General features: G+C 40.5%; 1 protein-coding gene across 2 annotated transcripts in view; it reads right to left on the reverse strand.

The window, feature by feature from the left end:
• Positions 1–23,633, reverse strand: part of LOC108710821 (bifunctional heparan sulfate N-deacetylase/N-sulfotransferase 1) — a 60,240-nt gene that overhangs the window by 35,862 nt on the left and 745 nt on the right. The window contains exons 1-2 of one of the 2 annotated variants that reach the window (XM_041586059.1): positions 3,823–3,988; positions 2,016–2,821 (exon numbers count right to left, since the gene is read on the reverse strand). In XM_041586059.1, the coding sequence (XP_041441993.1) occupies positions 2,016–2,528 (513 nt within the window). In that variant the 5' untranslated portion in view covers positions 2,529–2,821; positions 3,823–3,988. Of the gene's footprint in view, positions 1–2,015; positions 2,822–3,822; positions 3,989–23,633 lie in introns of those variants that run through there. The other variant, XM_018251993.2, reaches the window with a different exon arrangement.

Below are 23,633 nucleotides of genomic sequence, written 5' to 3' on the forward strand. Positions count from 1 at the left end.
GTGATGGAGTCTGCACTTATTTTTCTTTTGTGACGCTACAGTTTCCATTGTTTGTAGCGCTATAGTTAGAAGAGAATTTAAAGCTTGGGTCAAACAGACAACTTTCCCACGGATATTAAACTGGGATCACTTGCTCCCTATGGGGTGAGGGAGTGATGGAGACTAAATTGAGACAATAACTTATAAATGTGGCTGCCAGAAAATTTCCTGCCGTGCTAACTTGTCACTAGTAAAATGCCAGTTACCCAGTCTGGCTTGTTAACTTAAGTACCAGAAAGGCAGTGAAGCAACAATCCAAACTCCACTCAGTCCGGTCACATCAATATAGGCAAGCACACATATTTTCATAACATAAAAAAATACTGAATACCCAGGAATTATTGAAGACATGCACATGTATGTTTTAAAGAGCAGCCTATAATGACTTGGTGGGAAGATTTACAGTTTTCAACGTATTGCTTTGTCAATTGAGAATGGGAAATCTGGGCATGAGCAACACAATGCAGTGCAATGCAGGGACTTCTCCCAAACTGCTGTGTGGATTAGGGAAGAGAAGACGGAATGTACTGAATGGAGACATGTCAGCTGAATGGGCTCTCCAGTCAGTCCCCTGTTTGGAGAACAATGCCCCATTTACAATTTTGTGAGAGGATTAATGCCACTCAATTGGCCTAAAATACTTTCGGTCCTGGTGTCACAGCAGAGACCAGAAAGATGGGGGAAACCTAATAAATCTTACTCTTCAGACTGCTGTCGCTTGAGACCTCCTTTTGTCTGGCCTTTAAGAATTTTCGATTTGCGTCCCTGCTGGTACATCCAATGCATCAACTTTATCAACCTCTGCTTTCGGGTTGCTGCATGCTCTCTAAAAGGACACTGTACTGACTGATTAGAGGATTGTCTCACTGTACAAAACAAGGCTTTTCTGTTGTCTGAGCATTGCCTCATTCAATGGGTTATGACTTAGCAAACCCAAAGAACGCTGCCATTTCTCTTGCTAATTTGTCCACTGGGAGCTCTACTGCACTGTCTGTGGATAACACAACACCTCTATCTCATATTAATAAGAGGAGTTTGGTGTTCTCTCTTTCTCCATGTCGTGGCTTGATTATCCATGATCATAAATATAGGATTCTAAGTAAAAGGATTTGTTCACCTTCCAACACTTTTTTCAGTTGTTTTCAGATAATTCACAAAAAATAAAGACTTTTTTCAATTACTTTCGATTTTCTATTTGTGTCTGGAGGGTGTCATCCACACCCTGTAACCCCCCTTTAAACTGTTCTAATTGATAAATTACTTGATACATTTCTTATCTTTGGCCTAGAGATGTGTGTGTTGAGTTTTCCTCGACCAGCACCCGTACCCTCCCAGCCCGAACCCTTCCCGCTCAGTCCCCTCTATTTATGTACCTGTGCCCAATCCACACTAACAAGTGCAAGTCTATAAATTGGCTGGCTGGAAGCCAGTCGGGCAGGGAGAGTGGAAGGGATCGCTCAACCCAAACCCGCCCGAAGATTTTTTGCGGTAACTGTTCAGAGTCTGCAGCTGGATCTCTGAGCTGCCAGACTGAAACACCAGACACGAACATTTAACGTTAAACTTTAATTTTGGAACGGTCAAAATTAAAACATGGAAACCAACTGAGGAAATTCCTTATAGAACAACCTGAAAACAACTGAACTTAAAAAAAAATTGTTTGGAAGGTGAAAAAGCCCTTTGAGAAGAGCTTTGAAATTACACAGAACATCTCATAGTGGCCATACACAGTTCTACGACGGCGGATGAATATGTGACTAGCCTAACTGTACAATAACTATGGGAAATGTATCAAAGTTGAATGAAAAAACCCCCATTTAAAGCCTCTCCAATTTGCCTCAGAGGGGGAAAACATTCCTTCCTGACTCCAAGATGGCAATCTAATAATAGCATTGACTTATGTGTACCTTTGCTCAGTGTGTGGGTGGCATCAATACAAGATATTTAGTCTACTTTTATCTAAATTTAAATCTTACCTTGAAAAAGCCAATGATCCCAACTCCATACTCTACGCAATACTTGTCAAGCAATTCACGGTTCCAAGCGTCCAAGTTGACATACTTCAAGATGTTTTCGTACACTATTAATGCAAAACGTCCCCGGTCTTTGTCAGTGAGGGTAGGCATATCCCCTTTGCCTGGAGCAATCTCAGTACGATATTTAAATCGACTTGACTCCAAGATGGCGACTATTTCCTGCCCAAGTTGGGAGTACAGGCTCTCCACAAAGACAAGTACTAAAGGATCTGTGCGAGAAGAGTCCACTGGCTTCAAAGGCTTCATGGGAAGCAAACGGGAAGGGCTTATCTTGGGTTCATCACAGTCTGGAGATTGGGCCTCATTACCGGAGGGCTCCAATCCCCTTTTCCAGCCATACAAGTAATAGGCAGAGATGAAGACACTTAGAAGGCAGAGGGCAAACAGAAGCAAAAGCACCAGTTGTGGTCTTACTGGCCTCCCAAACCTGCGTGTCTTCAGGGACAAGCTCATGGTCTTGCTACCGTCCAAGAGGAGTGGCACAAGCTCACAAATGCGCACCCACAATCTGTTGCTTATGTTACAAGTTCCCCTGACTCAGTCCGTTCATGTCACCATGGCACGTCCATCCAAAGTCCAATTCTAGGGGGAAACGGGAGCAAGGAGCCGGCTGATGAGGGTGCTGGCCACCACGAGGAGATATCAAAGTCACTGGAGGGGGAAGCCTTAAATTTGAATGGCTGTAAAGCATGCTTTTTGTGATCAGGATTATAATGTTGAGCGGTATGTCTTCTGAACATTACAAGCTGAAAAAAACAATAACAAGTGTTTAATGATATAAACATCCAGAATACAATGCAAAATGATGAATGCAGCACAGTCATTTAATTAAATTATAGGGCATCAAAGGGATTCTGAAGGGAACCACATAGATCTCCTTTCATACACAAAAATAGAAACCAACTTTCCCTTTTACCACTAGCCTTAGAGGCAAAGGGTATGAGCAGAAAGGACAGCAGCATGCATACTTTCTCATCCATATGCTTCAACATCAAGCAGACAAGGCAAGTTCACATCTCTCTCACGTTCTGTGCCAAGTACAGCTGCAGCAAGATGGTGTACACACGAAAATGCCTAATCCAGACTCTTCAGTTATGCTAAGGACACCGGGTGAAAGCACATCTAGCAAATTAGCACAAACTCCCATCCCCCTGCCCCACATAGTATTAAAATAGGGCACACAAATAGCCTTTCTCGCATTACTAAACCCTGGTTGATTCAGCTTCATTTGCATTCTGCCTCTCACAACAATCCTCCTTGTGTATGTTTTCTGGTGCCTACTTTCTGTGTGAATCAAACCGGCTTGAGGACAAGTGAGGAGAATACTCCAAACTAGGTCACATTTCCAAGGGAGAGCAGCCAAATCCTTCTACATGCCTTTCACCTAGACAGGTGCTCCCCAGCTATTCAAGGCAAACAGATTCCAGGCCATCCCAAAGCATTTCTAAAACTGTTCCTTTATGCAGCTGAAAATACATCAATAACACCCACTGCCAGAGCACCCTCGGTGCTGCCCTGCAGCTCTCCTTGTTACTATTATTATTCCACAACCATAGCTACCGACTGCACCCTAATCCTGTCCTTTAGTGCCTAAATGTCATGATGAAATTCCAACGCACAGAACTGCTAATGCACATAAATCCACTCTTTAAGCATCTATTTCAGTGAGTGAAGAAGCCATGGATAGTCGTGTCACTTCACTTAATGGCACTTTGTAGAACTAGAAGAAATAAAAAATGACACAAACCCATCAGTCCATCTTTGCCAGTTCCCTATACTGTGTATTCATAATATCCATATCTATATGTCAGTCACACGAATGCTTCTTCCTATTCACATGGGAAGCCTTTCCTGCAGACACCGTGGAGACGAGAGAGGTGACACCACTAATTGGCCTCCTGGGGCAACTTTTCCTTCCGCAACGAGAGAAGCAGAGCTATATTGGCACATAACCCAATTTACAATTTAGACAGAACCAGGTCACAGCAGTATAAGGCTGTTTCCCCACCAGAGTCTTTCAAAGCACCCGGTCCACACAGCAATTAATATTGCATGGTTGTTCTCATCTAGGTTGGGTAGATAACTGTAAAAATATTCAAGCACCTGCGTGACGTTCATTTATATTTAACTTCCTTTTAAAAACATATCCCACTTAAGAATTATATGTACGGTTATAATTGTATCTATATTTTCATTTCTTTCAAAAAGAAATCAAAAATTAAAAATACAGAATTTATATACATTTTTATATACATATATAGATTCTTCTTTCATTGCCACACAATTACAAAACTCTATTAAAGGGCAACTAAAGCTTTTCATCAGGGTACGAGATTGAGAGGCAGGGCTCAATAATTTTTTTCCTTTCTTTATCTTCCCATTATGTTCTCTTATAAAAGCATTTATTTTCATTATGTCCTATTCTTCTAATGCTTCTCCTCTACCCTTGCCTCCACTATGTTCTCCCATTTGTTTAAACTCAGCTGCTCCATTCCATCTGCAAAAGACCCTGAAGAAAAAAATCAAATATTACAAACGATTCTCTAGATCTGGGGGTTTCAACCCGCAAATAGGACCAACCACTGTTTAGGGTCTGGTATCTATGATCCTTTATGACACAGTTAAAAACAGCTCCTACAACAGTTAATAGGATTAATAATAAGGTGATTCTAAACCAGTCGGTGGGTTTCCAGGTTGAATCCCAAATTTATTAGAGGGCCTCCTGTAAAAAGGTTACAGAAGCGGTTCACCTTAACTTTTAGTATGGTCAATTCTAGGCAACTTTTCAATTGGTCATTATTATTTATTTTGTATAGTTTAATTTTTTACCTTTTTCTTCTGACTCTTTCCAGCTTCAAAATGGGGAAGGGGGTTCACGGACCCCATCTAAAAACGAATGCTCTGTAAAGCTACATATTTTTTGTTTTTGCCACTTTTTATTACTCATCTTTCTATTCAGGCCTATCCTATTCATATTCCAGTCTCTTATTCAAATCAATGCATGTTTGCTAGGGTAATTTGTAGGGATGCACCGAATCCAGGATTTGGCCAGGAATCAGCCTTTTTCAGCAGGATTCGGATCCTTCTGCCCAGCCGAACCGAATCCTAATTTGCATATGCAAATTAGGGGCGGGAGGGAAATCGCATGATTTTTTGTCACAAAACAAGGAAGTAAAAAATGTGTTTCCCTTCCCACCCTTAATTTACATATGCAAATTTGATTTACCTTACTGTCGCTAATTAACACATGCAAATTAGGAATCCTGAACGAATCCTGGATTCCATGCATCCCTGTTAATTTGGACCCTAGCAGCCAGATTGACAACTGCAAACTGGAGAGATGTTGAATAAAAAGCTAAATAACTCAAAAAACAAAAAGAAAAACCAATTGCAAATTGTCTCAGAATATCACTCTCTACTTCATACTAAAAGTTAACAACTCAGATGAACAACTCCTTTAAGAAACATTGTATTGGAAGCAGTGGCATAACTAGTTGTTACTGGGCCCCATAGCAAATTCAATTTAGTGCCCCAAAATATTTATAAGTTGGCCTATTTTACAAAGATATATTAAAATTGCTAATTAATTAGGGTCTCACTGGGCCCCCTACACTCCTGGGCCCTGGTTGCAGGGTCTGCTTCCTCTATATTTACGCCCCTGATTGGAAGAGCAAAGGACCCTGCTCATGAATGCTTGTCGACCTGTATAAAGCATTAGAGTGCATTGAGTTTCTGAAGGCTGCTATGCTCTTGGGACCCAGCTACAACTCCTGCAGTGACCTAGGGTAAAGAAGGACTGTCATGGTACGGATATAGAAATCAGATCAATTTTCTGAATAGAATAGAGTAAGGGTATACTGAAGGCTCAGTCTCCTGGTAGTCTATTGTAGACAGTCCCACCTTATTAGCTGCAGGCATGTACAGTATCCACATGCAACAATAGTACTGCCACATTCAACAGATTTCTTTCTTCCTTCAAGCCACCCATTCTCCGTTTTTTATAGTTTTTAAATTATTTCTTCTGACTTTTTTTGCAGATCGTCTCAGAATATCATTCCTTATTTCATACCAAAAGTTAACTCAAAGGTGAACAACCCCTTCAAGTCAACAATATATGACTGTAAACAGAACCAGGCACAGGCAAGAGAAGTGTTGACAAGGGAGGGCCAAGAGATAATTTTTTAATCATGTCTCAAATGCGCATTTAAGTGCTCTCTGTAATTGTTCTTCTTGCAGCCTGCAGAGGTGAAAGCAATAGAAATACAGAGTCACTCACATCTATGACAGTTTTCTGAAAGACACAGCTGCAATAAAGGGATACACAAGAGGCCCGATTTCAACTAAAGTAAAAGATGTGTTGCATAGCATTACAGAAATGATTAATCGTTCTAGATGCTAAAGCAATAGGCAGCACATGCAACACATTTTATTCTTTATTTGTACAAAATGATTATTGGGGAAATGCTTTCCCAGTGTGAGAGGCCTACTGAGGCACACAGTAACTCCAGTGTAGTATGTCATTCCATGTGTACATATATTCCAATTAAAGGGATTCTGTCATGATTTTTATGGCATACTTTTTATTTCTAAATTACCATTTACACTGCTAATAAATTACTCTACCATATAAAATTGTATTCCTGAACCAACAGGTGTATTTTTTTGTTGTTGTAATATTGGTGTGTAGGCAGCCATCTCAAGTCATTTTGCCTGATGCTTTCAGAAAAAGCCAACACTTCATGATGGAACGGTTTTCAGATAAGCTATTGTTTCTCCAACTCAATGTAACTGAAGGAGTCGCAGTGGGACCTCAATTTTTACTATTGAGTGCTGTTCTTTTATCTACCGGGGAGCTGCTATCTGGTTACCTTCCCATTGCTCTGTTGTTAGGCTGCTGGCGGGAAGGGAGGGGGATGATATCACTCCAACTTGCAGTACAACAGTAAAGAGTGACTGAAGCTGATCAGAGCACAAGTCGCATGACTGAGGGCACCTGGGAAACTAAAAGCATGTCTAGCCCCATGTTAAAATTCAAAATTAAATATAAAGAAATCTAACAGATTTTTGTGCAGAAGTCTGCTAAACATCACTACTGACTGATTCATTTTGGAAAAATTACGTTTTCCCATGACATAATCCCTTTTTTAAATGAATCGGTTAATAGAAATGCTCCAGCAGAATTCTGCACTGAAATTCATTTCTCAAAAGAGCAAACAGATTTTTTTTTTATTTAATTTTGAAATCTCACATGGGACTAAACATATTGTCAGTTTCCCAGCTGCCCCAGTCATGTGACTTTGCAGTTACTGCTGTACTGCAACTAACAACAGAACAATGGGAAGGTAACCAGATAGCAGCTCCCTAACAAAAGATAACAGCTCCCTGGTAGATCTAAGAACAGCACTCATTAGTAAAGGTCCCACTGAGACACATTCAGTTACACTGAGTAGGAGAAACAACAGCCTCCCAGAAAGCAGTTCCACATGACCAGGCAAAATGACCTGAGAAGGCTGCCTACACACCAATATAACAACTAAAAAAAATACACCTTTTGGTTCAGGAATTAAATTTTACATGGTAGATGCTATTGATTTCTATTTGACTGTAAAGCCTGGTTACTAACAATTGTTACCCAGAGTGGGTCTGGGTCAGCAGGGCCCACTGGGTTTTTCCCGGTTTCCTGTCATCCCAGTCCAACCTTGATAATGCCAGCATGCAGCCCCGCGATATACCTTTAATAACTACCACAATACTATTGTGCATCTCAGTTTTTGGTGCAAAATTAACTCCATGTCTGGAAGTCCACAGCAACCAAATCAGGAGATTTGCTCTAGGTCTAGTGACCCCCGGCAACCAATCCGAAGGCAGCATTTACTGCTTTGCTGTTTAAAAGCAATCTTGAGCTCATGGGTCAAGGCCAGCTGATAATGGCACATATATAACAGCGCTATCCACATTAAAGTTACAACATAAATAGAAGTGTATTTAGAAATACAGGAGCACCAAGTCAATATTGCTGAGAAATAGGATACACAGCATATTTTCACAAATCCACAGTTCTGCAAAGGTGTGAAAAGATAGCGGATCCATAAGTGTTACATAATATTCATCTATAGGAATGGATTTCCACTTATCTTTCATGTCTGAGAGAGTGGCAGGGTTTACACAGCTCAGAGCTGGGCGTTTGCTTGCAAAGTCCATGTCAGCAGGTAAACACATGATCCTCTTATGGATTAAGCAGGCTGTATTTACACCGAGGAGCAGATGACAGAGGTCTTGTTTGTCACTAAGTGCACCCCTTAGACCAGCTTGTTTTAAAAAAAAAAAAAAATGCATTTGCTGTCAAATTTATCCTGCACTTTCTTCTTTACTTCACACTGCATTGTGAAAACTGTCCCCTAGTCATGACTTTCAGAGATTTATGTTGAGTAATATGGTGAAGGACCCTTTGACAATGGCCGCTATTGTGTGCCGGTTCCTAAAATGCAGCCTGGTAGCAGCAATGCAGATCTGCACAGCGGAGATTCGAATTCATGCATTTTAATCACTTCATTGAGTTCCAATTATGGGTTCGGCAGATGCTAAAAGGGGTTAAAAACATTCTATAACACACAAAAAGCTGATGCAGAAAAGCGTGCTCCGGCAATTAGTTCTGGGCTTTTATCACATAGAGGAAACTGAAGCAACAATGCCTTGGGCTGATGAATTATCACGCGGCAGGGATCCACAAAAATTATTTCTCTCCACCGCCCCCCAATTTTATCATACAGAAGAGTCGCATGGGTGTCTGCAAAGCCTGGAAGTGAAAAAAAAATGCTGTTCCAACAGTGACAATCTCATGAGCTTTAAGATACAGTAGGATCCTATTCAGTGGAAATAAAGTGGTGAAACCCCGTCAGAAGTGTGAACTCTTTGTGAACTTGCCCAAGGCATGCAGCGTTGTACATGGAGGGAAAAAGCTCAGACTGCACCTCAAAAACAAAGAATGTGCTTCATGCAGTCAATCCAACGAGGGAAAAATGCGGCCGCCATTATTCCTTTATTGCTTCTCTCCCACACAGTTCTATGTGTGAAGTATAAAAGAAACCTCATTTCAAATGTTTTTTTTCTTGTTTACGGAGGGGGACTGTAACTTTGAGTATGTTATACAATGGCTAATTCTAAGCAACTTTTCAGCTCAAATGGTTTCTTATTTAAGAAAAAACTCGAATTGAAGGAGTTTTCGGCGGAAACAAGCTCAAATTGCTCGAACTGATTTGGTTTTTGGGTAAAACCCTCGGAAAAAAACTCAAACATCATGAAGGCTATTAACATCTTCAAATAGGTCAAGGGACCTCTGCCATTGACTTCTACATGACCTCGACAGGTTTTAGATGGTGTATTTTCAGATTTGAAATAATTCCGGGTCAGGGTATAAATAAATAAATTTTCATGGAAATCCCAACCTGATCATTAATAAATCTGCCCAAACGTTATTAGCTATCAACTACACGTTTGTCAGCCATCTTGTGCTGATCTGGACCTGTGTGTGCTGGCACATAAGTTTTGGTGACTCATTGGCAGCTTAAAGGGGTTGTTCACCTCTGAGTTTTCTTTTAGTATGATGTAGAGAGTGGTATTCTGAGACAATTTGCAATTGGTTTTCATTTTTTATTATTTGTGTATTTTTGAGTAATTTAGCTTTTTATTCAGCAGTTTGCCATTTTAGCAATCTGGTTGCTAGAGTTTTTAATTACCCTAGAAACAAGGATATGAATAGGAGAGGGCCTTACTCAAAACAGAAAACAATATAATATAAAGCAGCAATAACAATACATTTGTAGTCTTACAGACTATTTGTAGACAGGGTCAGTGACCCCCATTTGAAAGTTGGAAAGAACCAGAAAACAAATAATAAAAAAACAAAAAAAAAACAATGAAGAACAATTGAAAAGTTGCTTAAAATTGGTAATTCTATACCACATTAAAAGTTAACTTAAAGGTGAAAGAAACAGGTTACCATATGAATGCATTTACTATCAGTCACAGCCTATTAGAATATTATTGTAAAATGGTGCATAACTTGTTGCCACTACAAATATAGTTAATGATTATGATAATTTCAGCAATCTAGTTGCTAGGGTCAAAAGTAGCCTAGCAACCATGCAATCATTTGCATAAGCAACCAAAATAATTAGGGGAGGGTCTGAATAGAAAGACAAGTAATAAAAAGTAGTAATAACAATAGATGTGTAGCCTTACAGAGCATTTATGTTTTTTAGCTGAAAAGAATCAAAAGAAAAAGGCAAATACTTTAAAAACTTTAAAAAATAAATAATGAAGACTGAATGAAAAGTTTCTTTGAAATGGACATTCTATAACATACTAAATTAAAGGTGAACCGCCCATTTAACAGTCATTTATCTAAAAATACACTAAAGCTGGCCATACAGGAGCTTATTAGAATCTGCATATGGGTAAGCGGATGGCCAGAAATCTATTGGGCACGTTTAAAAATCCCATCAGGCTATATGATTAAATAGGCCTATACAGAAAGTCTTGTTGATGAAGTCTGCGCCTAGCAAGCCTGCATAGAGCCATGTTATGATGTGATTCTATGCCTGGGAGCCAAACAATTATATAAGTCAGATTTGGCACAATATGTGGGTGGCTATGATCCCAAGGTACAGGGGATGCAGTGTATAATTCCATTATTTCACTATTCATTTTAGATCTTACAGTGGACTATTAATGATATATATATGTATTAGCTGTAGCAGTACAATTTGGTAGGAGCAATGATCTGCTGCTGTTTACTAGCATTAGCTAGCCTCTGAAGGTTTCAGAGAAATCGGTTTTCCCTAGAGATGTCTGAAAGAAACCTCAGACTCTTTCGGGAAATAACCAAAGAAACATCCCACTGAGAGTCAGTGCGCATTAAAAGCTGCTGAAAAACACAACGCCAAGGCTGCATGTACATGGGGACTTATGTGAACACATGTCCAATTGGGGGATTTTTTTTTGGATAGTGACCAAGGTAAGGAGAATATAGAACAGTGTGCAAACGAAAACGATGCACCAAAAGCCATATGAGTCATAGGATCCAAAACAGGGATGCAGCTCAGCAACATCATCAGTTTGCTATCCTTGGTAACATAACATAGTAAATTAGGTTGAAAAAAAGACTCACACCCGCCAAGTTTAAACTTTTATGTCTGTATATAACCTGCCTAACTGCTAGTTGATCCAGAGGAAGGCAAAAAACTACATCTGAAGCCTCTCCAATTTGACTCCAAGATCGGACTAGTCCCTGGATTAACTTGTACTATGAGCTATCTTCTTTAACCCTGTATTCCCTCACTTGCTAAAAAGCCATCCAACCCCTTTTTAAAGCTAACTTTAAAAAGAAGAATTTAGGGCAGCATGCAAAGCCACTCTCATGGCTACATCCTAAAAGAGCTGAATGTGATCAATTAAGAGGCGCATGTTTAAGCATCTGTTGGTACATACTCTTGTAGTTAATTTTTTGCAACAGATTAAATGTAATTTAAATTCTTCCCTTATAATAGGAAAATATGTATGTCAGGGCTGGATAACTGGAAGCTTGCCGGCCAGATGTCGCCCTCCAACCGATTTTGTGGCTTTTGTGTCCCTCAGACCCTCATTTGTCTTAAACATATGCTATTGTGAAGTACCAGTCCATTGTATGGGAATGGCTGGATAGCCCTATGTATGTGTGAATGTATGTAAATACTACAGGTATGGGACCTGTTATCTAGAATGCTCGGGACCTGGGGTTTTCTGGATAACGGATCTTTCTGTAATTTGGATCTTTTTACCTTAAGACTACTGGAAAATCATTTAAATATGAAATAAACCCGACAGGCTGGTTTTGTTTCCAATGAGGACGAATTATATCTTCGTTGGGATCAAGTAAAAGGTACGGTTTTATTATTACAGAGAAAAAGGAAATCCTTTTTGGAAAAATTGGATTATTTGGATAAGATGGAGTCTATAGAAGATGGCCTTTCTGCAATATGGAGTTTTCTCGATAATGAATCCCAAAGCCATACAAGTAGGTAGTTAATAAAAAAAAAGGGTGAACTCGATGGACATGTGTCTTTTTTCAACCTTACTTACTTACTATGTTACTATGTTACTATGTTACAAAAAAAGTTAACTTTTAAAGGTCCCCATAGACGCAAAGATTTTTCTTGCCGAACGACCGATTTTAGCGAAGTCCGACCAATCCGTCAAATTATCGTGAAGTTAGGGGGAGTCAAAAGATCGTACATCTTACGATTTTTCGTCCGACATCTGTCAGAAAATTGATCGGCCAGGTTAAAAAAAAATGTATCGGTCCCAGTGCAATCTATCTATGTCTGCAGGTCCAAGCAGACAGCTACCCTTCCGTTTTGCTGCCAATATCGCCTGAAATGGTCTTTTTAGTTGATGGACACATCGTACATTAGAACGATCATTTAGAGATAATCGTGGTCTCGCGATAACGAAAAGATCTTTTAAAGATCTTTACATCTATGGCCAGCTTTACTTATTGGATTCCTGGCATAAGCATACTCTTGTTTTCAAATAGCTCATGGGTTAGCACCAGGCCCGAATTTGTGGAGAGGCCACCAAGGCCCGGGCCTAGGGCGGCAGGATTTTAGGGGGCGGCATGCTGCCCAACCACAGGGGCGATGAACGACAATGGGCCTAGGGGCGCCCACTATGTAAAGCCGACCCTGGTTAGCACATCCCTTGATGCACAGGCTGTGATCTGCACTTGGCTCTGACTGTCACGCGCATCCTTACTGTCAAGTCTCACATGCCCTGGAATAGAGGAGGTTCTACTATTGACATCCTACAGAGCAATGAAAGACCAACATCGTTCAGCTTCAACATTATCTATCAGCAAGTTCTTTTAGTAATGAGAGTGGGAAGTGCTTTCTGAATTATATGCACTACTGGGAACAGTACCTGCTGACTGTAAGAATCAGTCACTCTCTCTCTCTCGTTTCCGTTTACAATGGCCATTAGAGCTATAAGGTTACTGGGCAAGTCGGAAGGACTTAGGAGCCCCAGTGGACTATGTCTCTGTTCCCCAGTTAAAGTGGCCACACTACTCGGTAGACAATCATCCTGCTGGCTGTACAGACATATACTAGGTCAGACAGTACGACCGCATTTTTATTGTGCTGTTCATTTGGGCTGACAGTTTGGATGATGCTATATTGGCATATGACATTTTTTTTTAAATATCTTGATGAATTGACCAATATACTTGGTAGAAAGATATAAGTTAAGATTAGCTGCCTGACCTTCAATACATAACTCCCAACATTTGAAATATAGAAAGAGGAACCAAAAAAACAACCCTGACCACGCCCTTTTATGTCCACACCCCCTATATATCACATCCATTTTTACAACATTTGGCAGGTTATGGAAGTCTGGACACATTTCTGGTGGTCAGGTTTTATGCGCTATTACAGTATTGATTAGGAAGGTGAATACAGTGAGTGATGACACTCTCATATACATTTATTTGCTTTTTTTTTGTTAACATTTGGATGGTACTTTATAAAAAAAAAACAAGGTCTCGTTCACCTTTCCGTTAACTTTGAGTATGTTATAGAACAGGCAATTTTTTTTTTTTTATGGGTTATTTGCCTTCTTTGTCTGATTCAGCTTTCAAATGAGAGTCACTGATGCCATCTAAAAACAAAAGCTTGATAAGGCTTCACATTTATTGTTATTGCCACTTTTTATTAATTATCTTTCTTTTCAGGCCTCTCCTATTCATATTCCAGTCTCTTATTCAAATCAATTAATGGTTGCTAGGGTAATTTGGATCCTAGCAACTAGACTGCGGAAACTGCAAACCAGAAAGCTGATGAATAAAAAGCTAAAGAACTCAAATAAATAATAAAAAAAGAAAACCAGTTGCAAATTGAAGTGAATATCACTCTCTACATCAGGGGTCCCCAACGTTTTTTACCGGTGAGCCACATTAAAATGTAAAAAGAGTTGGGGAGCAACACAAGCATGAAAAAGTCCCTTGGGGTGCCAAATAAGGGCTGTGATTGGCTATTTGGTAGCCCCTATGTGGACTGGCAGCCTACAAGAGGCTCTACTTGCCACTATATTTAGTTTTTTTGCAATTAAAACTTCCTTTCAAGCTTGGAATTCAAAAATAAGCACCTGCTTTGAGGATCCTGAGAGCAACATCCAAGGGGTTGGAGAGCAACATATTTCTCACAAGCTACTAGTTGGGAATTACTGCTCTACATCATACTAAATGTTCACTCACAGGTGAACAAACCCTTAAAGAATAATGAGGCTGATGGCACATGGGCATTTTTCATCTGACACCCCCATCTGCCTTCTCTTGACTTAAATGCCAAACAACTCATGGCACAAACAAAATGATCAGGGGGTTTAGACACCCATGTATCTAAGAATTTTCTGGGCCCAAAATATTTGAAATGTTTACATTATTGTAAGATTGGTTACTCATACAATCGACATGGCTATTCAATTGTGAAGGAGGGCTACCATCAGTAATAACTACACTCCATTCTACTGTAAAGAGGGCCCTGCCCTTCATAACCTCAGACATTGGTCATCTGGGCCCACTGGGGTGTGGGCCCTGCCAATTAGTAGAATGGGGCCCCAATGGGGAAGAAATGAACACATGGCTACAGGTATGAAGAAGAAGCAGGGCCAACCGGCACGTTTCGCACCCACTTGGTGCACTTGAGCCCATGAGTAAGTGCCCCAAGTGGGTGCGAAACGCGTAGGGCGGATGAAGATGCAAATATACACTTTTTAACTTTGTACAAATAAAATATATATTATTATATTATTTTTTAACTAATTTACTCTTGTCCTGTGGATCAGTCTGAGTGCCGGTTGGCTTCTTCTTCATACCTTTGCCGTCCTGCTCCCTAAAGCTGGGGGTCTGGGGCTGATGCACCCGCACCACATTTACAATTTGGTAATTTACAGTTTATTCTGGGGCACCTTTTTTCTCCAAATTACTGCAACACATGGCTAAACCGATGCCCTATCTGCTCACACAAAAGCCCTCACAAACTGCACTTTTGCATCCCCTCTGCTGTGTGGCCCCTGACTGTATCTCCTGTACCGCCATGGCAGTTTTGGTCAAGGCCCAAATACAGCATTGTATTCTTCTGACTCAAAACCTGTGAATGCTGTAATGATGCTTTGACTGCCTAAAGGGCACTCACACCCTATAACATCCTAATGCTGGTTGGCTACAGATGACTATATCATTGCTCACTTCACAGCTGGGATATAGTCATCGTGCAGCCAACCAGCATTAGGATGTCATAGGATGTGTTGTAGTATACAGTAAAGGGAATCGTCAACTGATGTGGGGAGAGGCCTTAAACCCAAAGGAACCAGTGGGCTTGGATTGAAAATGGGCACCCACATCTGGATTGGGTGTAGGTCAGCATGGCGCTCCACAGAACCCAACACCTGTCATAATTTGGCTCTGAGGTTGGGCATCAATCCCTGACTGCATCGGTGGTAGGATCGGGGTGGGTAAGGTTACCTCTAGGCCAGTATTTTACCAGCCTGGAAAAAAAATGTGCTTAATTTCAATGTTAATAATAGGGAAGCAAGATAAAAAATATAGGACCTTTTTTTCCAACACAATAGGAGGTTCGAGATCAGGTTGTCAAGTCCCTTCTCAATCATGGGCTGGGTTGAGAAGAGGAAGGTTGGACAGCAACCTACTGAAATAGCTCCTCTCAGAAGAAAACAAGGCAGAATATTATTCTAAAACATCTTCACATGTTTCACAGTATACAACATTTTAAACATTGTAACAAACATTTACAAATAATGTATACAAAAATGTTAAATATGAGGAACTGGTGTTTCCGCATCAGAATTCCACTAGCACAGTCAACAAAAGATGCCAGAACCTATCAGATTAAATTAATTATGGGAGATTTGTGCCTAGGGGCCTCCACAGAGAAAGAAAATAGTTCCAAGTAGGAAGGACAAGCACCCACAGGATATTTTTCCATTAATAGTGTCAAGCCCTTTCATAAAGTACTGTATGAAAAACTGCATATTTCTGCTTTTGTATCATTCTTACAGGGTCCAATGCTGGGTCTCTCTCTATATATCTATCTGTCCAGAAACCCATTATCCAGAAAGCTCCAAATTACGGAAAACCCCAGGTCCCTAGTATTCTGGATAACAGGTCCCATACCTGTATATGTATGTATGAAATAAATCTAGAGTTATTAGATGTTTTCCTACATGTTCTATAATTAAAATAGATCTGCCGGCGGCACCTGATGGTGGCGGTGCAGTTGCCTCCCAGCTGACCACTCCGACTGCTATTGACTCACCTTGATTTTCCATCTGGTCTCTGCGATATCTGCACTGACTATACATCTACAGCTCATACTTCCGAAGGGAACACTGCCTTGCTGTCTATTATTCTTCCTTATAGCCAGTGTCAATGGCATCCACATGCAGTGGAATGGTCACATTACTGCTGGACCAGCAAAAAGCTTTGCAAGTAAAAGGATTAAAATTCCGCGATTGCCTTTGGGATGTAAAGTTTTAGGTTTCATGCAATGTCATTCTTAGCACACTTCCTTTATGTCTGCTTTATGCACGTCATTAAAAACTGGGCCACGGCCACAATATATTCTCTCTCTTTAGATTAAAAAACTGGGTTGAATAACTCAACAAACGCACGGATAGAACTCTTAACTAACACAATATGTGTCTCCATATCAGAAAATATTCAACAAAATCTCAAATACAATCGAATATGTATTCTTCTGATTTAAGGGGTGATTCACCTTTAAAGGAGAAACAAACCTTTTACCAACCCCCCCCCATGTAGACCCTCCCCCCCCAGTCTAGCTTCCTCCCCGGGGAAATGCCCCATACTTTTTACTTACCCCTCGAAGTCACAGCATCAGAGTTCACTGCAGCCATCTCCTGGGTCTTCGTGTCTTCCTCCGGCGCTTGCTTCCATCCATTTTGGCGCATGTGCAGTTGTCGCAAACCGGTAAATTGCTTCAATTGAGCATGCGCCAGCTCGCTGGTCTCAACTAACCGAAGACCCGTAAGATGGCTGCGGTGAAATCCGATGCTGTGACTCCGAGGGGTGAGTAAAAAGTTAGGGGCATTTCCTGGGGGGGAGGGTCTACGTGGGGTGGGGGAAGGGGTTTATTGGTAAAGGGTTTGTTTCTCCTTTAAGTTTAACATTTAGTATGTTATAGCAACTTGGCCTTCATTTTTTACAGTTTTTTAATTTTTTGCCTTCTTCTTCTGACCCTTTCCAGCTTTCAAATGAGGGTCACTGACCCCATCTAAAAAAAATGCTCTGTAAGGCTACAGATGTATTGTTATTGCTACTTTTTATTTATTTATTTATTATTCATTATATTATTTCTATGCAGACCCTGCCCTATTCATATTGCAGTCTCTTGTTCAAATTGATGCATGGTTGACAATTTGGACCCTAGTGATCAGATTGCTGAAAATGCAAACTGGAGAGCTGCTGAATAAAAAGCTAAATAAGTCAAAAACCACAACTAAAAAACAATTGCAAATTGTCTCAGAATATCAGTCTCTAGTCTACATCATACTAAAAGTTAATTCAAAGGTGAACAACCTCTTTAAGCAAACCGTTTAAGGTGGGCTACCTAATCTTCTGATACCAAGGGGCAAATGTATCATATCCACCAGATATCCACCAGAACCTGACATGAAGAGCCCACTAGATGCAGACATAGCTAAGTGTAATAGGTGTCATATTAACCTATGGTGGAAAGAAGAAAGGGTTGATGGGAATTTGCCTTGGCTGGGACGGAGGAGATTCTCTCATGCTTTGGCAGGCTTTTCATTAACTAAAGCCTCAATGACCTTTTTATGATGCTTGGATAGACTTGTCAGCAGTGCACATATGCAACATTCCCTCTAAGTTCACTACACACTTTGGAGTATGCAGAGAACTCAGTGCAAATACCACATAATTGAATACTTAGCACAGAAAAGCCTATGTGGCCAATTAGTGCTCAATATGAGCCCTGTAATTAACTCTAAATAAATGCTATATGGGATCCATTATCCAGAAACCTGTTAACCAGAAAGCTTAGAGGCCGTCTCCCATAGACTATTTTATCAAAAAAAAATACAGATTTTAAAAATGTTTTCTCTGTAATAAAACAATATGTTGTACTTGATCCAAACCAAGATATAATTAATCCTTATTGGAAGCAAAACCAGCCTATTGGGTTTATTTAATGCTAACATGATTTTGTTGTAGACTTAAGGCATGAATTATTAATTTGTGGTTTTTGAGTTATTTTGCAGTTTTCCATATTGCAGTTACAGCAATCCAGTTCCTAGGGTTCCAAGAACCCTAGCAACCATGCATTGATATAAGTGAGAAGCTGAAATTCGAATAGGAGAGGCCTGAATAGAAAAATATGTAATAAAAAGAACCAATAACAATATGAAACTTAATCTTGTGTTTTTTTCAGTATATGTATAATGTTTTGCTTAAAGGGGTTGTTCACATTTGAGTTAAATTTAGTATGATGTAGAGAGTGATAGTCTGAGACAATTTGCAATTGTTTTTCATTTGTTAGTATTTGTGGTTTTGAATTATTTTTATTCAGCAGCTCTCCAGTTTGCAATTTCAGCAGTCTGGTTGCTATGGTCCAAATTACCCTAGCAACCATTCATTGATTTGAACGAGAGACTGGGAAATGAATAGGAGAGGCCTGAATAGAAATATGAGTAATAAAAAGTAGAAATAACAATAAAAGTGTAGCTTTACAGAGCATTTGTTTTTTATATGGGGTCAGTGGCCCACAATCGAATGCTGGAGTCATTTAAAAGCTATTAAAAAAACATAATGACAACCTATTAAAACTGGCCACAAAATTAAAAGTGAACCACCTCTTTAAAATACTCCCTTTTTTTGGTGTAGCCGCTACTTTAAATTGGCTGCTCACCTTCCTACACTTTTTCCAGTTCAGTTGGTTTCAGATAGTTCTCCAGAAATAAAGATTTTTTTCTTTTACTTTCCATTTTTATTTTTTTACAGTTTCTCTAAAATCTAAGTTTAATGTCCCTGACTCTGGTGTTTGAGTCTGGCAGTTCAGTAATTCAGGTGTAGACTCTAAACGGTTACAATTTTGCAACATTTAGCGTAGGACAACACGGACGTTTTCGGAGCGATCCGACGTGCTGCGACAAAACGCCGGCGACAAATCGCATGCAACGGAAATAAGGTAAGAGATAGAAATGTCAGATGAAGTTGCAGCGTTGATCCGACGCAACACTACTGTCGGATACAGACGCAGCGTGCAGCGTCTGCATCCAACAGACATGTCGCGTTGGATCAACGCTGCGACTTCATCCACATGCGTTTTGTCGCAGCGCGCCGGATCGTGCCGAAAACATCTGTGTAGCCTTACCCTTAGTTGATACATTTCTCAGCAACATCTCTGTATTAGCAACTATCAATTATCAATTACTCAGGGATTCTGCTCAGCACGGACAAAGAAATGTATCAACTAAAGTATCAATTTAGAACAGTTTACAGGGCCGGCGAGCCCTCCAGAGCTGCTTTTAAATTGATATTTACACTTCAATATTAGAAAATAGAAAGTAACTGGAAAAAGTCTTTATTTCTGGTGAACTATCTGAAACCAACTGAACTGAAAAAAAAAGTGTTGAAAGGTGAACAACCCCTATAAAAGAAGTCTTTGTCCGGCTGACTCTTGAAACAATGTAGCAGAAGCCGGCTGGAGAAGTACAAATCTGCTACATTGTTTTAAGATTCAGAACCAGAGACTAGAAAAGGATAAACAAATACTCAATTGCAACTACATTTACAAACAACATTAAAAAGCAAAAAAAAAAAAACTTTGGGCAATTTGAATTAGGGTAGGACTCCCCGGGCGATTTTTGTCGGATGCAGACGCTGCACGTGTCGGATGCATCTGCTACATTTACTTTTGTTTTTTGGTGGATATCCACTGTATAGTAAAAAAAAAATAAAAAAAAATACAAAACGTACTTCTATGATATAATAATATTTAGCAACAGTTTTGAGCCCCCACAATTCTTTTTTAGTGGCAATATTTCTATCAGGGCTGCCATTCAGAAAGAAAGGGGAATATGCTCATATGGAGACTGCTTGGGAACACCAAAACGAGCAGTATCTGACTGTGGTTGCCAGAGCCTGTCACAATTGCCATAGGCAGTGCATTTGCCAGTCTCTTTGTGCAGCTGTCAAGGCTGGAATTTTAACAGCTATAAGGTTATTATGCCCTAATTACCAGCCAGACAGCAATTCAGAAGTCACAATGAAGAGGAATAGGACTGAATAGAAAGATAAGCAGTTGAAAATATGAACACCAATAAATGTGAAGCCTGCTTGTCTGCTTATGTTTTGGTTGCTGGGGTCAGTGACCCGGACAACCAGAAATCACTTTCAATTTCCAACCAGGAACAAGCAGAACAGGAAGGCTCAAAATCAAAAATGTAGATTGATTGAAATGTTGCTTAGAATATGTTTACCTATAAGGACAGAGACACACGGTCAGATTCGGGGAGATTCGTCAGCCGGCAACAAATCTCCTCTTCTTTAGGGTGACTAATCTCCCCGAAATGCCTTCCCCTGCCAGAATGCAAATCGCCGGCGGGATGGCACTCGGATCGTTTTGTTTTACAAAGTTGCCCGGAAAACTTTTGGTAACTTCAGAAAACTAAGCACTCCGAGTGCCATCCCGCCGGCAATTTGCATTCTAGTCGGCGGAAAGGCAGTTTGGGGAGATTAGTCACCCCGAAGAAGAGGAGATTTGTCACCGGGGACAACTAATCTCCCCGAATCTGACCCTGTGTCTCTGCTCTAACAGGCTAAAGTTCACTTGATGATGAACTTCCCTTTTAACCAAACTATACTACTTTTGGCTACAGCACATCATATACCCAAAATAGCTCTACATAAATGTGTTAAGGTCCCCATAGACGCAAAGATTTCTCTTGCCGAACGACCGATTTTAGCGAAGTCCGACCAATCCTTCGAAACTATCGTGCGGTTAGTTTGATTCGAACGATCGAATATCTTACGATTTTTCGGCCGACATCTGTCAGGAAATTGATCGGCCAGGTTAAATAATCTTTGTCGGTCCCAGTGCAATCTATCTATGTTTGTAGGGCCAAGCAGGCAGCTCCCCTTTGTTTTCCTGGCAAATTGGTCTTTTTAGTTCCTGGCAAATTGGTCTTTTTAGTTGATCGTACGATCGTTCCGAGATAATCGTGGTCTCACGATGACGATTGGATCTTTTAAAAATCTCAACATCTATGGCCAGCTTTACTGTTTCCAATATCAAACCTTTATCTTATCCTGAATTATAGCAGAGGAACTAGCACTAGCAAAAGGACTTACAGGTATCTGCTATCCAGAAAGATCTGACTTATGGAAAGACCATGCCAAACTCCGACATTTCCAATAAAGGGACAATAAAAGAAAATAGTCAAGGGCACAGGACGCAACAAAGCTTTTCAGCACATTTAGGGGGAAGAAATGAACATTGCACGCCTTGTGTTCTTGCCATAAGACTGCAACCTGCTGTGATAACCAGGGAAGCGCGTTTGTCACATGACTCACTAAAACTTGTGTATTATAATAAATAATGTATCCCTTGCTGGAAAATGTGAGGATATTAGAAGTATCCTCGGAGTTCAATGATCTAGTATTACCCAGCATGCCCTGCCTGAAGGCCAACATATTAGAGGTCAGGTTTGTTCTATTCTCTTTATTGACTTGTAACAGGGTTCAAACTGCTTTGGCAGCAGACCCATGGCAGCAATAATAATTAGCCTGTGGTATGCCTTCCACTTTCTGCTAACTACAACTTCAGTTATCCTTGATGGCCACTAGAATGCAAAGAATGGAGTAAACCTACATTATGTTTCTGGCTGTTTCATAACCAGGCTGGGGGAAACATGGAGCATTTTTACACTTGCCAACAGGAAATACTTCGCGCAAAGATGAAATACTTCCCCCACCATGTTATAGCATGAGCTCAAATAACAGGACCTCAGAATGGCATTACAGCTAATATTTATATCAGCTCATGAATCACAATTTCATTATGTTTCGATTTAATAATCTAAATATACTGACTCACACACACTAAGGGGAAAACACCCTTTAAAAAATACAGACAGGCTGTTCTGACAATTTTAAATTCAGTCAGGCTGACAGCACAGCCCTCCCTTAATTGCCTCCATAAATTATATTCTCTCCAGTGCAAGTCTTCCCATGTATCCCTCCAAGGCTCATTCCAAGAACCCGCTGCTGCTAATCTACCCCCAGGATCTGGCCTAGGGTCTTATTGATCTCACATTCAGCTGCTAGAACACGTCAGGCTTCCCCTTACACTACTATACCCTGTGCCACTCAATGGAACTGGGCGGACTCACATAATTATACATCCAGACACCCAAATAGAGACTCTAGTGTAAATGTTGCACTGTGTAGTGCAAGGGGGGGCTCAAGTGTAAATTGTGCAGTGTAGTGCAAAGGGGGAGCTCTAGTGTAAATTGTACACTGCGTAGTGCAAAGGGGAAGCTCTAGTGTAAATTGTACGCTGTGTAGTGCAAAGGGGAAGCTCTAGTGTAAATTGTACACTGTGTAGTGCAAAGGGGGAGCTCTAGTGTAAATTGTACACTGTGTAGTGCAAAGGGGGAGCTCTAGTGTAAATTGTACACTGTGTAGTGCAAAGGGGGAGCTCTAGTGTAAATTGTACACTATGTAGTGCAAAGGGGGAGCTCTAGTGTAAATGTAGCACGGTGTAGTGCAAAGGGGGAGCTCTAGTGTAAATTGTACACTGTGTAGTGCAAAGGGGGAGCTCTAGTGTAAATTGTACACTGCGTAGTGCAAAGGGGAAGCTCTAGTGTAAATTGTACGCTGTGCAGTGCAAAGGGGAAGCTCTAGTGTAAATTGTACACTGTGTAGTGCAAAGGGGGAGCTCTAGTGTAAATTGTACACTGTGTAGTGCAAAGGGGGAGCTCTAGTGTAAATTGTACACTGTGTAGTGCAAAGGGGGAGCTCTAGTGTAAATTGTACACTATGTAGTGCAAAGGGGGAGCTCTAGTGTAAATGTAGCACGGTGTAGTGCAAAGGGGGAGCTCTAGTGTAAATTGTACACTGTGTAGTGCAAAGGGGGAGCTCTAGTGTAAATTGTACACTGTGTAGTGCAAAGGGGGAGCTCTAGTGTAAATTGTACACTATGTAGTGCAAAGGGGGAGCTCTAGTGTAAATGTAGCACGGTGTAGTGCAAAGGGGGAGCTCTAGTGTAAATGTAGCACGGTGTAGTGCAAAGGGGAGCTCTAATGTAAATGTAGCACTGTGTAGAGCAAGGGGGAGCTCTAGTGTAAATTGTGCACTGTGTAGTAAAAGGGGGAACTCTAGTGTAAATGTAGCACTGTGTAGCGCAATGCGGGAATTCTAGTGTAAATGTTGCACTGTATAGTGCAAGGAGAGCTCTATTACAA

The sequence above is a fragment of the Xenopus laevis genome, chromosome 3L (genome assembly GCF_017654675.1).
Source record: "Xenopus laevis strain J_2021 chromosome 3L, Xenopus_laevis_v10.1, whole genome shotgun sequence".
Taxonomy (NCBI): domain Eukaryota; kingdom Metazoa; phylum Chordata; class Amphibia; order Anura; family Pipidae; genus Xenopus; species Xenopus laevis.